General features: G+C 48.0%; 1 protein-coding gene across 2 annotated transcripts in view; it reads right to left on the reverse strand.

The window, feature by feature from the left end:
- The window catches only part of LOC119449711 (dachshund homolog 2), a 68,842-nt gene that overhangs the window by 24,404 nt on the left and 29,787 nt on the right, over positions 1-14,651 (reverse strand). For both annotated transcript variants that reach the window (XM_037712950.2, XM_049665405.1), the window contains exon 3: positions 3,348-3,460. In XM_037712950.2, coding sequence (XP_037568878.1) covers positions 3,348-3,460 — 113 coding nt within the window. The remainder of the gene's footprint in view (positions 1-3,347; positions 3,461-14,651) is intronic.

Raw genomic sequence — 14,651 nt, forward strand, 5'->3', positions numbered from 1 at the left:
GCAATGTTCGTCTTTGAAAGTAATGTTGTTACTCTGTACTTACGCCTGCGGTGCGGGTCTCATATTTCGGACAAGCAACAAAAGATTTCGCATACGGCCGGTATACAAAAAAGCACAGGGAGTCTATAGCTAGTCGACGATGGTAGCAATATTTTTATAGCATCGCTTTTGGATTTAAACAGTCGACAGTTCAACTTGGTAGACCGAGCCGCGCTTCCTCATTTGGCGTAAAGGAAGTTTTCGTCTTAATACTATACGCAGTTACGCTGCTGCGGACGCTCTTGTTTGTTCAGGGGGGAAGTGATCTATAAATGAGGCATAAACTAGATACACCCATGATAAAGGAAAAGAAAATTAATTTCATGGCAACTCCGACTGGCAACCTGTAGCTGACTAGTGCATTGCGATGTTTTCAATTCCAAGTCTGAACTGCAGTCTTCAGTTTCAGGTAACATGCCTAGGTATCAATAAAATAAAATGTTCTGGCATAATCCCTGGTTTGTATACTTTTGATAACAAGTGTACATAGATTGCATTAAGCGGGCGGGAGCTGTAATGTTCTGGCCGTGCGGTAGTGCATGGATCAAGCTACCTCAGACCGACGGGCTTCGGTTAAACGGTGCAAGCGATCTCTGGTATGGACACCGCTCTATCAACCTTGACAACTCGCTTAGGCAAGCGCTTCTGTAGTCCCAACGCCACACAAACTGATCAGTTACTCGCAGAAGTGGATCAGCTACATCGTGAAGAATGTAAGCGCTAATGCTTACTTGTCGCCGTCCCCATTTCGCTTCACCGATTTCGGCCCACTCCTGTGGTGTCATGGCTCGTTTCGAAAATGACTTGCGCTATTTACTTCGTTTCCCAATAATCTGGGGCTACAGTGAAAGATACGAGGCGTTCTCTGACCCTCAGACTGGCGCCCGAGACTGAGAAGACGACGTTCTGACATGTAGGGACACCCGACGTATATATGTGCGAGCGTTGGCAGGACTGCACTCTTAATTGGATGACACGCCGGCCGCATCTTACTCTCCAGTGCCTCATTGTATAGTGAAGTGGAGCATGCGTTGGTTACGGCTCGCTGAGTAAACGTGACCGACCTTATGACGTCGTATGCATATAATTCGCGCTTGTAAACGAAGGGACATGACTACGCACAGTGCAGACAAAATGAGCAGACGACTGAGTAGACACTATTTTGCTGTTCGCCGCTTTGAACAATAATCTCGGCCAAGTAACTTTCGAGAACTAAGCATTCCGAGAAAATCCGCGCCAGTAAGGTTTATAGATTTCATTTAATTTTTTTCTTCGTCGCCTACACTGAATGTAACTGCTGTGACACCGCATCTTCGTGACGTCACGTTAGGTCACGTTGTGCCGCTTATCTGTAAAGGTTTGCTCATTTGCTCATTTCTCAACCAAGCGTCAGACCTTAATAGGAGGCTGCGGCCGCTTCCCGCTGAAAAGAGCCGCGGGAAAAAAGTATATAGGAAATGCGTTGAGCTTTAAGACGGAGATAGAGCGAAAAAAAAAAAAAATCGAAACACGCACCCGAGGCGCCACCCTCCGGCGGAAGCTCGCGCTACAGTTACGCAGTCCGGTAAGCTCTCGCACGGTATACGGGGCCTTTGCCACCTCAACCAGCCAAGAGAATGGGGGGGACGCCGACAGGCGAGATGTAATCCAGTGTCAACGCAGTTCTCTGACAAGGCGGCTCGCGGCCCATTGAATTCGGGCGCATCCTCAACAATGCGTCGCTGTCAGCCGCCGTATTCGTTGGGCACCGCGTGAGGTGATCCAGCTTGTTATGCGCTCACATATACAGTAGCAACGCGCGAACTATAAGGCTTCGGGCAGATGCCGATTTTATGACGCCCCGTGCCCCTGTGTTCTTTATCTATTTTTTTTCTTCAGTGGTTTGAGGATGCGTTCGCTCGAAGAAAAAGCTTTCAGGTGAATCTCATATCGCTTCTTTTCTCCCTCTGTACAGAAAGGGTCGGTTAGGCGTCATTGCGCATATATAAACAGCTCACTCAGTCATAGTGACTTCTCTTTCTTTTGTCTGCATCGTGAGAGCCATTAAATTTCGCACTGTAAATATTTTTTGACGAGCTTTGAATGTTGGGCCAACGGACAAAGGTATGCTCCAATATTCCGGTGACTGGCTGCAGTTTGCCTGTTCGTACCAACAACACTAGTATACGGGCTTGTCGAACTGCAGTACTGCTTGCCCAACGTGGCTTCTATTCTGTAGCTGTGGTTTGCGGCAACGCAAGAAATGGTGGAGGTTAAACTACTACAACACGCAGAACCGTTTGGACAGCGTCAGGCAAGACGAACAGACAAACAAAAAATGCTTTGTCTGTTTCCTATTTCATGAGTCGCGATCACTGTCCGTCTTGACATTGGCATTTTTCCTAGCGTATTTGCAGTTCCGGAAATTACATTCTTGGAATTCTAAATATTTGAGTCCTAAGGTGAGCAGGTCGAGGCATCAATGACGGCATTTAAAATTAAATTACGAGTGGCGACACCGTCTTGAAATTCCCGCGCCAGCTGTCGTTGTCGTCATAGATCTCGCAACGCCTAGTCGGGCCTATAGCTAGTCGTTTATTAACAGCAACCACAACAAGAATAAAAAAGTAGATTATATTCAATTTGATAACACAAGAAGTTTACTTGGAAACATCAGCGAACCTTTCTCTCTCTCTCTCTCTCTCTCTCTCTTTTTTTCTTTTTTGCATGAAACGCGGCCACCTACACGAAGACAGACAAACTCGTGACGTTGCAATGACATCATGAGTGCCGCGCTCTCGATGCGGCATTCAAAAGCTGAGCTTTGGCTTCCATTTCCTCCGCTAATTTGCAATATGTTTCAGTCGCACAAAAATTCTGTGAGATTACTCACAAAGGTGGTCTTATAGCTTCTTTAATAAGTGGTCTTACAGATTACTTGATAAAGTCGGCCTACAGACATTTACAAGAAGTGGTCACACGTAATATCGAAAAACTCGTCTTACATATTACTTGAAAATGCGGTCTTACAGACACTTGAAAACGCTGTCTTTCAGACTGCTTGAAAATAACGTCTTACATATATGTCACTACAAAAAGTCGTCTAACAGACTACTTAGAAAGTGGTCTTACACGTAACTTGTAGAGTGGTTGTCTTACAGTTAAGAATTACTCTTTATCTTCAGTGTTCCATTCAATGCTTCCTCTAATAGTGACCCTATAACCTTCACTGACATGTGCCTTGGAACAAGTGATTACAAACCACTGGAATTAAGCAACTGTAGGCTGCGAGAGGGTTATAGCGCGCGACCCCCTTAAAATGCACGTACCGGACTTGATGGCCGCGTCGTAGTCCATCTCGCCTCCCGGCTTGAGCAGCGGAGGGTAGCCCGAGCGACCGCCGAGGCCCACCAGGGAGGCACGCTTCGGTGGTCGACCCGGTCTGCCAACAGCAAAAATAAAAACGAGCGCATGGAACACTTGTTAGTGAACATCATCAACACTAACTTCAACAACTAAAATTATGCATGCAAAATTGGGAAGGATGCATGCAATATAAGAAATGACAATAACTCTATACTAATTTAACCGCCGGGTATTATGTTATGCTCTTTTTTGTGCTTGAACAAGCAGCAAAGGTAATTTTAGTACGTTAATAACCTTTCGCCAGTGTTTCTTGAATTGAATTGAATTGAATTCTGGGATTTTACGTGAGTCAACCACGATTTGATTATGAGGCACGCCGTAGCAGGGACCTCCGGGTTAATTTTGACCACCAGGGGATCTTGAACGTGCCCCAATGCACGGGACACGGCGTGTTGTGCATTTGTGCGTGTTGTGCACGGGACACGGCCACCATCTAAATGCGGCCGCCGCGGCCGGGATTCGTACCCGCGACCTCGTCCCTATCACCGCAACGCCAGAGCCGCTAAGCCACCACGACGGGTCTCGCCAGTGTTTGTGTGGCCACGAAACGTCATCAGGGCCAAAACAATAGTTTTATTTTTATTTTTTTTGTCAATTCCAACTTTGCGCGTGCAAGAGACTATTTAAGAGCTAACCATCAAATTTCGTAAATGATAGGCCAATTAAAGGAGCACACTCCTCTGCGGCCGACGCGCTGCGGCCTGCAACGCGACTAAATAGGAAAACAAGCTTATTGAACCAGAAAAGCCTGTTTCTTGTTGGCGGTGGTGTTACTGTTCCTGCCACCCTATAAGGGCTTCGTAATCTCCAAGTATATACGTAACTGGGCGCTCGGCGAACGTGACGACGCACTGCGAAATTGGCGCATCCATCACCACCTTTCCTCTTCAACGCGTGTTCAAGGCTGTGAGCTCACGCGGGGTTCCCTTACATATATAAGCCGTCGCGTTCCCATCCAATCTCGAGCGCCTTCGAGCATTAAACGCAACACAACATTGAAACGTCGCGCTGATCTGCGCTGTACTGTAAAGGTCGCGCGGCAAATGCTGCCCGGCCTCTCCAACAAGACGCATCCCGTTCTTCACAAAACGTGCGTGTATATACGAAGCGCCCGAACCGTTCCTGCATTCGTCTTCGCCGCAGCGCACAAGCACAGCGGGAGACTGCTTGTATACGACTCACATCAGGAGGGGTGACCCTCAGTCAGAGATCGTGTTCCGCTCCGATTCGGGAAGGTTCTTATGCGCAGTCACGTTCGCAGTCGGCTCGGTACATTCGGAAAAAGACGGTTTCGAAACTAGCCATGCCTGGTAACGACGAATACATTTGCGCGCTGCCGTTCGAGAGCTGATTACGAAACTGCACGCGCGAGTGCATTGCTTATTGCCTTTCGTCTGCGACAAAAATACAGAAATGGTCACTTTTCATCTTTTTGCGGTCTGTGTCTCAGTGATGAGCACGGGGCCGAGTAGTGTAACAATTATATTTCCTTTGCGCGCTGAGTCAGTGGTCTCAGCGGCGCTCAGCATATGGTATCACCAAGATCGGCCCGCCACGATGATAACAAATAGAGTCGAGCGAAAGGAATTCCAACATTATATCCACCCTAGACAGATAGAGAGAGAGAGAGAGAGAGAGAGAGAGAGAACAAACAAGTAAATGCACGGAGTTTAACCAGACGGACGTCCGGTTTGCTACCCGGCACAGGGAGAGGGGATGAGGGATGAAAAGAAGAAAGGCGCATGATGTCCCAGATACATCGTGTTGTTCCTGTGATTAATCGCTAAGGGTACTCCTACAAACACACATTCGTCAGGAAGGTATACGTTAGGCTCTGTACTTACCTGACGGTAAGTGTTGCGAAATATAAGTAAGTTCCCAACAAATTATGGTAGAACAGGTCGTCACGCGGTGTCGCCTCAAGTGCTGCTGCTATAGAACATCCATAACCCCCACCTCATAGAGAAACGACAACTGCTGTGATCATCCATGTGCGTGTTTGTATACAGATGCATGTGTGCGCGTGCGTCCGTGCTTATGTTTGCCTTTCTGTAAAACTGAGCACACGTGAACGCGACAATCCAATCAGCTTATGTGCGACATAACCGAAATGAAGGAAGGCGTATTCCTGACAAACGAATTTCCTTTCCGGTGCACATCGCTCTGTTTGGGCTGCACACACGAACCTAGAATTCAGGGATAAACTATATGCACTAAGCCGTCTTCCTTCGTGTGGGAAAACTGAGGGACAAAGAAAAAAACATAAACGCTCTCCGAAACAGGCTATCATTTATCAGGTGCAGCATCTTGCAGTCTCAACAGCGCGACGAAAGGGAGACCCCGACCAGTCGTTTTTACAACGGTTAACGAATCCTGTCCGGGGCACACTCCCAAAGCTGCGACGCACCGAAAAGAAGTTGAAAAAAAAAAAAAAAAGCGCACTAACGCGGGTTTCACAGAGAGCAGTGAAGCGCAAGGGAGGCTGCGCAACCCGACGAAAAATCAAGTCCAAAGCTTCCCGCCTACCCCCTTTTCACAAGAAAATGAACTCCACTGGCGTAAACATGCTTGTAAGCGACGGCTCAAAGTTTTTTTCTTCTTTCCTTTCTCTGCGTATACGACAAACTTCTCGCGGAAAAGCGGACTCCCACAGAGCGGGACTCACTACAGTCGCCGGGACTCCATGAAAACGGACAAGAAAACCGCGCGGCAGAAGCTATGGGAGAAAGCGAGCATCGCGTGTACACATACGGACAGAGAGAGCACGCGGCTGCCCCATTGTGACGTATGCAAATCGTCCCTGCTTTCTTTTTTTCTGACGAAACAGGTCCCCTTATTCTATACGCACTTCCCTGTCGGAATGCTCCTTTTTCGGAACCAGTGGAGTTTACTAAACGCTCATTGTTTGTAAACCGCGTAAGGCGGGGCGGCGCGGCTTGCATTGTGCCGTCGCGGCGTCTGCAAAATTGAGAGTATGGTAAAAGGAAGTGTGCTTGGTACTGTGTGTGTTTGTGTATTTGTGTATGGGGGCAGGGGGGGGGGGGGTGTAGATATTCTAATGAAAACGTCTTCGGCGAAGGAAGCAAAGGCTGGCCGCATTTTGAGCAGCAGCAACGGGAAAACCTGCCACCGCGGTCGCCCGTTTCCCTCAAAGTGTTCCCTTTTCTGCTCGACAAGTTTCATATGCAGATTGGTCTGGTTTGCCGGGGGACTCTTCCCTAGTTTTCCGGTGTTTGGCTTGGCTATTGGCGCGTAGGCCTATCTATATGTAGCCTGAACTTGCGCGCATTAATTTTGAAGTTTTCCCGGGCGTTGTATATACTGTCCGGCCAGCGGAACTTTTCGCAAGGGGTTCGGTATATTTTGTGGAGATGGAGAAAGGCTTGTGGGAAATTAGGCGCCTGGCACTAACTTGATAGGCTTCTCCCTACTGTCGCTGAGGTGCGAGTAAGAAAGAAACGTGAATTATGTATCGTCTACTGGTGGGAAACATTTGCTATAGACCGAACGTATTCAGCTGAACGGCCATGTTAAGACTGTGGAAGCGTTTTGTTGATGTTGACGATGGTTTCTAAGGGCATTCGTTTTGAAACGTGATGGTGTCAAATATTGACCTAGACTGCTTGAGCTTATCAGGTATTATTACATGCATACCAGTCTAGCCTATATATATAGTCAAGCCTACACTCTAAACTTGGTAACCTATAAGTTAACATATAAAAATGACTAACGAAAAAAATAACGGTTACATCGTCCGTACTTTTGATGTTTTCATTATATGGCTCATGCTAAGGGTTACAATGATGGAACTGAGCGTGACGGGAGCTGTTTATGAGCTACCTTGATCTGCTGCCGGCATGTAACCTCTATGTCGTAACCTATAGAATTCTAAATAACCTTTTAACCGAGACTCCGCGGAGACCTCATATAGGGAGTGGAAGTCCGCAATTTACACATCAGCAAAGCGCAGGATAAGTTGCCTGCGTGCACACATGGTCGATCCGCTTGATAAACACGTGTACGGCTGCTCAGTCGCAAATTTTGCCTCAGAGCTAATGACTCATTGAGCTGGCAGAGCCACATACTGGAAGTAGCCCGTGAGAAAGTAATGTTCTGCAAGAATAATGACTATTCTTGTCGTTAGTACAATTACCGACAGAACAAATATTATACAATTAGCGCTTTTTACAGGCCCTACACGTGTCCTGGAGAAAGCTACCTCGTTGTTCTACCGCATTATATTCGCTCGCTACACGCGATTTGGTTGCATGTAACATTTTAAATTACCCGATAATCCGACACATGCCACGGCAAGTGTTTTTGTTGGTGTTTATTTTGATTCACACATTCACAGATTGGGGACCGCTTTGACATATGTTTATATTTTATTTCGTGACAAAATAATGCTCCTCAGGCACTTCTGGCTTGTTCATGCGGCGAGAAAAAAGAAGCATCATTACTACATTGGTTTATATGCTAGGAACCTGGAAGGGCCCTTTGCCGAGTTTACTAAGTGCGAATTTGGTTGGGTCATGAAGCGAACTCAATCGCAGACTGATGTACCAACGTTTTCCTCATATTAAAACCAGCCGGTGCAATGCTTCGTTACCTAGAAAGCGCCCAAAGAACTTAATAAGTGTTGCCCCAACGGAAGCTACATTGATTAAGCATTTTTAGCAAACAATCTCTGCAGCCGAGGTGCGAAATTGGAGCAAGCAAAATGCAATCATTAGTCCGCTTGGTACGTTTCTCCAGTTATTATTTGTGTACTCAGCAACGGTATACGAGTAAACGTCTGCAACACGCCATACTTCCTATATTGTACAACAACACGGTTGGTACAACGCGCCAATCCATGCCAGCGCGGACACCAAGCACGGAAAAGCCGCACACAGCCGCTCCGCTGCCGCGGAGCCATATAGACAGATGAAAGACACAATTGTCCGAAGTTCAACCACCGTGATGGCAATAAAGAATTATTGTGTTCAATGCGGAAACATTGCTTCCAAAAGCGCACTTCGTCCCCATATTTGTTTTTACTCTCGACGAACCTGTTTTTGTTTGAATCCGTACAGCCGGATCTGAATATACAAATCGTGCTTCCGTGCAGAAGTAGCGGCCATGTTTTTATGTCATCTCTCCGCGTCTCCTTATATAGTTGCAGCATTGCATGACGGGAGGGAGTTGCAAAGATGGCGTCATGAGCGGTGCGTGTGTGTGTGTTTTCTGGCTGGTTTCGCGCCGATTTTGTACCATTCGCGTTATACGCGCCGCGTCCGATCATGGCAGTGACGAACCAGGACTTATTTGGAATAGTGCGCGGCCGCTGCAAGAATTCATTTTGCGACTGTGAGCGCTACACCGTCCTCAGTTCGCCGAACATTCGATGCCATTACTGCGACCACTGCCCCTGATCGCTTGGAAGAACAGACGAACTTGGTAAGTGTTTTGCAATGGGCTGGTTTGTCTGTCTTTCAGTATATATGGGCATTTGTTTGTTGTTTGTTCTTTCCGCGATGCTCCCCGTCGCTTGAATGAGTGGACGCTTGTCAGCGCAGTATAACTGCTGGTATTCGTGCGCTTTAGCGGGAATGTTCGATGTCCGGCAACGACGGCTTACTCGGGCTTCCTCGCGGTCTCGGGAGAGTGAGCATCACTGTTCTGATAAGTCTTTGTAGCAACGGGACCTTTAGATGGCCCTGATACACACACACAATATATTCGACTATGCAGCCACTGCTTTCGAGAAGAGAGGTTAACTAGGCTGCAGCTTGTCTTTCACTAGGGGAGAGGGAAGTGGAGTAATAAAAAAAAAAAGAAAAAAAAGAAAGAAAGCAAAGGGGTGAGGAGCGATTTGCGCGAAAAAGCGTCGGTGTTTCGGCCACAATCAAAAAAGAAACTTTACCTGCTTTCACTCTCGCGCGGCGTGCACGCAGTGCTGCCGATCGCTGCCTGTGGCGTTCGATTTTAATACGAACGCATTCTTAGGCTACTTCCCCAGTTTATTTGTCCGTAACTCAACGCCTTTTCCATAGTGGTACATATGGCTCCGTAGGAAATACATAGGACACATATAGTGGCATACAATGAATAACGACTCGAGCGCACAACTTATAAAGTGGGTCGGGGCTCGCACACGTGACCTTCCAAGTACGTAGAGTGCCGAAGCCTGGACCTCCAAAGTATATATAGGGACTCGAAACCCGAACTTTCCCAGCACGCAGTTTATCGAACCCTCGACCTCCGAAGCATATAGGGGCTCGAACCCCAAACCTTTCAAGCATGTAGGGTGTCCAACCCTCGATCTTCGAAGTGTATATGGACTGGAACAAATTAGTCAACTGGCAGGCGTGGAAATATCGGCCCAATTCGAGATGCAAGATATCTTGAAGTTGGGCATTGTAAATTTTCTAGGTTGGCTATAAAAATAGAGTGCAATCAAAAAGAAAAAGAAATCCCTATAAATAGCTAAAGTAACCCCTAAATTTAACAAGTCTTTTAGAGGCTTACATTTGCTTTTAGAAAATAGAAGGTTACGGCGCGTAACCTCTAAATTTTCAACTTTTTTAAGAGTAACAATGTACCTCATATTTTGTATTAATTACAATGTACCTTATAAATGTGAATTTGTGCACCTATACTAAGGGTTACCCAGCTAAGGGTGTATCAGGTAGCCAGCGCTCGGGCCTCAAATAGCAAGGCACTGCCCTTTCTGTTATCGTACAAATTGTCCGTACTGATTTCTTTCTTTCCGTATCTGTAAATCCCCATGATCTTTCTCGTTTCCATCATTTGCATCCAATTTAACCTCTCTGTAATGTAAGCGTGGCAATGAGCGCCATCTGTTGAACATTTAGGGAACATTTCGGTTGTCACCCCTTGCCTTAATTGGGGACACCGTAAATATCAGATCTAAGAAAAAAAAAATGGAGGCCTAGATCACTGTGCGACACATGTGAAAGTAAACATGTCCGAGTGAACACGTCCAAGTGAAAATTTCTTACATCGAGCTTAGGCGCGCTGCTGCACCACTTGCTCCGTAATCATCGTACGCATGGGGTACTGCTCGTCTTCGCCTCTCATAACAGTGCTCGCAGTGTGAAATCTTCAGAACGATAATAATGAGCTACGCAAAAAAAAAAAGAACAGCTTCAGGAACCGCTTCAGAAGTGGCGCTTTTCTCGGTTGAGTGACGAAGAGCCGTTTAGCCAGGCAAAGTATACTCGCTGATGGCGCACACTGCGCACTCGCGGAAGATTTAATGCGACGCCGGACGCCATTGTCACAGCTCGTGGACGGCGTTGACATTTCTGCAATGGGAAGAGATATACAGCCGTGACACGGCGCATTGTGCCCCGCTTTGCGTTCTTGACTTCCCCATTGTGCGTTTTATGAGGGCCGCGCGTAGCGCGCATTCAAAGGAGCAGACAGACAGGAGGAGTTGAAACAGGTTTGCTCGCAGCATGCAGCAGCGATGGACGTGCAAATCCCACACACATATATATATATATATACGGGTGCAGAGATTAGCATAAAGTCTGTGGCGCGCGGTCAGCCAGTGGTTTTTGTTTCCTTTCTTTAAAATCGTTCCCCACGGTATACACATCCACACATGCAGCAGTGGGCGGTTGCCGTATAAATTCTCGCCTCCCTTTTCTAGCCCCCGAACCGTTACGCACGAAGAGGGCGTGCACGTTTCGTTTAATTGTGCATGCATACGGCACTCTTTCTACTTTCGCACGTTTTCGGGCAGTTTTGAACTGCGCGCAAAAGCGTCCGCTGACTGACTTTTCAGCTCTCCCCCTTTTGGCCGTGTATATAGCGAGCGGGTTTGGCATGGCAGCAGTTTCAGATCCCCCTTGACCAAATAGTTCGTCGTCTCTCTCTCTCCCTTATATATGTGTACACGGCCGCTCAGCCGCTGCCGGGACTTCCCCTGTCGACGCGAGGCGATTGTTTCGTCGGGATTTCTCCCTATTCTCGGGCCGCGAGCCATCCTCTATTCGCTGCCACTCCTCTCCCGTTTTCCCGACGTTGCTCCCCTCGGCGCGCAGGCTTGTTTTTGTAGCTCTTCACTTCTCAGTGATCTGAAAGCGGTGTATAGGTCACGTTCATACTATATATACGGGCAAGAGTATGCATTCGGCGGGGATCCATGGGAAGCGCGCACTGCTCAAAGAGAGGAGAGAGAGAAAAAAAATTCAGGAGGAACAAAAGGTTTTAGGGAGTACGAAAAGAGGGCTGGCTGTTTTAGAAAGCGCGAATATATTTCCGCTTTCTGTCAGCGGCCCGCACGCACTCTTTCGTTCCCGGCCGTGCCTAGCGCGCATGCGTCCGGCCCAGCAGACGACAGACAGACGGCTGTCGTCTGCTCGCTGAAAACACCATCGCGACGAGCGTGAGCAGAGGAGGAAGGGACGAGAGTGGTGGGTTGATGGCAGGGTGCAGGACATAGTGAAACGCCGAAACCTGTCGTATTTTATCGGCTCGTGTCGGAGTTGTCGGCCCTCGTCGGCGTGCCTTCTGGAGGGCACGAATGAAGGCTAGCTCTCGCCTCATCGGGAGGCCACGCCGCCTGTCGTCAGCTTGCGTGGGCGATGGGTACGACACGTTCCCCCAACTTTTTTTTCGTCCCCTGTTTCACGTCACCCCACGGAACGCGTGCGGCTAATGATACTGGGAAGCTGTATCAACAGTGGCGATGTGCCTCTTGCCGCGGCGCGAGTGTGGAAAAGAGTTTTAGAGTGTGCGATGTGGAAGGTCGTTTGCATGTTGATGTTCTGCAACGCGATGTGCTCCCTGGCTGGTCTTGCTGCGCGTCGCCTCTAAGTGAAAACCTATTTCGCGCACGAAAGGAACGAGCGAGTGCCAGGACTACAAATTGGTAACGCTCCTCCTAGAGTTCTTACGTTCCCTACATATTAGTAAAGTAGATAGCTGTTATATAGAACAATTTATTTACTCTGTGCATTGTGTGTTTTTTCTTCTTCTTTAGGCGCTGAGCTGCGCAGAAAGACACTTAGCATGCAGCTATAGTGCCCCTCGGAACACGACTACCGCGTCTGGGAATCGAACTCACTACCTCGGGCACCAGTAAGACATAGCCACTGGGCCACTCCCGCGTGTACGAATCACCCAATGAATGAACGTGGCAGGTGAGAGAATGGATGCATCGAAGTGAATAAGAATAAGAATCGATAACGATGGGATAGCTGTCCCGTGACAGAAGCAGCATCTCCTATACAAGTCGTATATAGGGCCGGGACTAATATCTTAATGCGAGAGGGTGGACGCGTTTCAAGCATACCTCGAACGTGTTTGTCTTTTTCTTATTTTGTTACTTAATGCATAGTTTGCAATCTGGACGACCGGCAACCCCGAATGACCCTGATACAGTGCGTGAGAGTTAGTTAAGAAAACAAATTGGCGAACCTCTTTTTTTTCTGTGCGTGTTTTTGTTCCCTTCCGGGAGATTCAATTTTTTTTATTATTTTCGCGTCACATGCAGGTCACATAGGCCTTAAGCTGCCTGCTATGTAGGCATCGAGCTGGAATGGCTGAAATCGTATGTGCCGCGCAAATAGGTCACGCACAAAACCACCACCGAGGAGCACGAAACCAACTACAGCACTTCTATTTGCAGCGCGTGCGCCGGGTAAGTGAACGCAGCCAACATCTGCCCACCAATGTCAACCACCGGACAGGAGTCCCGCTGTTATAAACTATACCCAGGAGAAAATTGTCGATGCGTAACGAGTCTCCCTCTGTGGGCCTTGCTAGAATTCGCATTGACAGCTCTCTGCCACGTGTGACGGGCCACAGCGCGATCGTTGAGTGACTGTGACAGACACACCGACGGGCGAGCACAATCGAGCACGTGACCGTGGCAAAACGCGCTCCGCAGTGGATTGGAGGAAACGGAGGCAGAGGAGGAGAATGGCGCCAAGCGGGCAAGCAAAAAAAAAAAAAAAAAAAAAAAAAAGAAAGAAAGAAAAGGGGGAGGGAATCTGCTGTATAAAGTTTTTCGCGATACGGGTCCTAGAACGGCGTATCTGATTGCCTCGGCAACCGCGTACCTATGCGTATATACATGTGAAAGCAAACGGAAGCGCCGATATCAAATTTTTTTCTTTCTTTCTACTTTTTTCGCTCCGGCAAACACTCGCTCTGGCCATCTGTCCGTCGGTGAAGCTGTCGTCGAAAGTGGCCCGCGCGAAGCGGCGCACGTCATCTAACGCCCGACGGTCGCCTGAGCGAGATCAAATATGCGCGAATAGAAAGAGTCGCATGCGATCGAGATACGAAAACAAGAACTCCCCCCTCATTTCCCCCGGCATTCCGTTTTCGCTCGCCTATTCGTGTGGACACGGTGTCGGCATACAAAGAGAGAAAGCGGCATGTGTGACGACGAGAGAAGGACGCGGGGTGTGTGCCTATAGGGCCGTTCGCTTCTTTCTCTTCGTGCGTAGTTTGGAACGTGTCCGGGCGGAGTCAGCAGCCAAACCTAATTCGACAGCCGAACCTGAAAACTCCGTATGGGTCCCGCGTGCAGGATAGATGATTGACATCTGGAGGTCGGTTTCTCCTCCTCTCCTCATCCCTCTAGATCGCCCTCTTCGTTTCGCTCTGTCACTTGAAGTGCGAATACCAACAGCTTCGTAGTTACAGTTTATCGCGAAGTGTCGTTTTATTTCTCTCTCGGCGTATTGTTTGCTTGAATCGCGCATGTACATAGCGCCACGTTTCGGGGGGTTTCAAACTGCTGAAACGTCGGCCCAATTAGAGTATGTGTCTTGTATGGGCTTGACGCGCGGAGAACTCGATTATCGGTTGGGCCGTATAACGACGGGCGTTTTCCTCTTCACTGGAAGTGTAAGCAGCACTCGAAGCAAAATTGAACGAGGAAAGTAGAGGAAGAGGTAGAAAATCGAACAAAGGGTTGCAGATAATGAAGCAGAACGGCTGTAAAACACGGAGAAGTATGCAGGTGAAAGTTTCAGCGTATTTAAGTGACACTGAGAGCTTTATAGTGCCCGTGAAAAGTACTTCGCCTCAGCAGTAATTTCCACTGAGTAATGGGAATACCAAGAGGCAAAGAAAGTTTATATATATATATTGATGGGTTTAGCTTAGGGATCAGGAAGAGAAGTTGGGAGCTTATTATGTTGCTTCATTTCACTTCTATATATATAGGGTAAGACGCCAGA

Source organism: Dermacentor silvarum, chromosome 4, assembly GCF_013339745.2.
Source record: "Dermacentor silvarum isolate Dsil-2018 chromosome 4, BIME_Dsil_1.4, whole genome shotgun sequence".
Classification (NCBI taxonomy): domain Eukaryota; kingdom Metazoa; phylum Arthropoda; class Arachnida; order Ixodida; family Ixodidae; genus Dermacentor; species Dermacentor silvarum.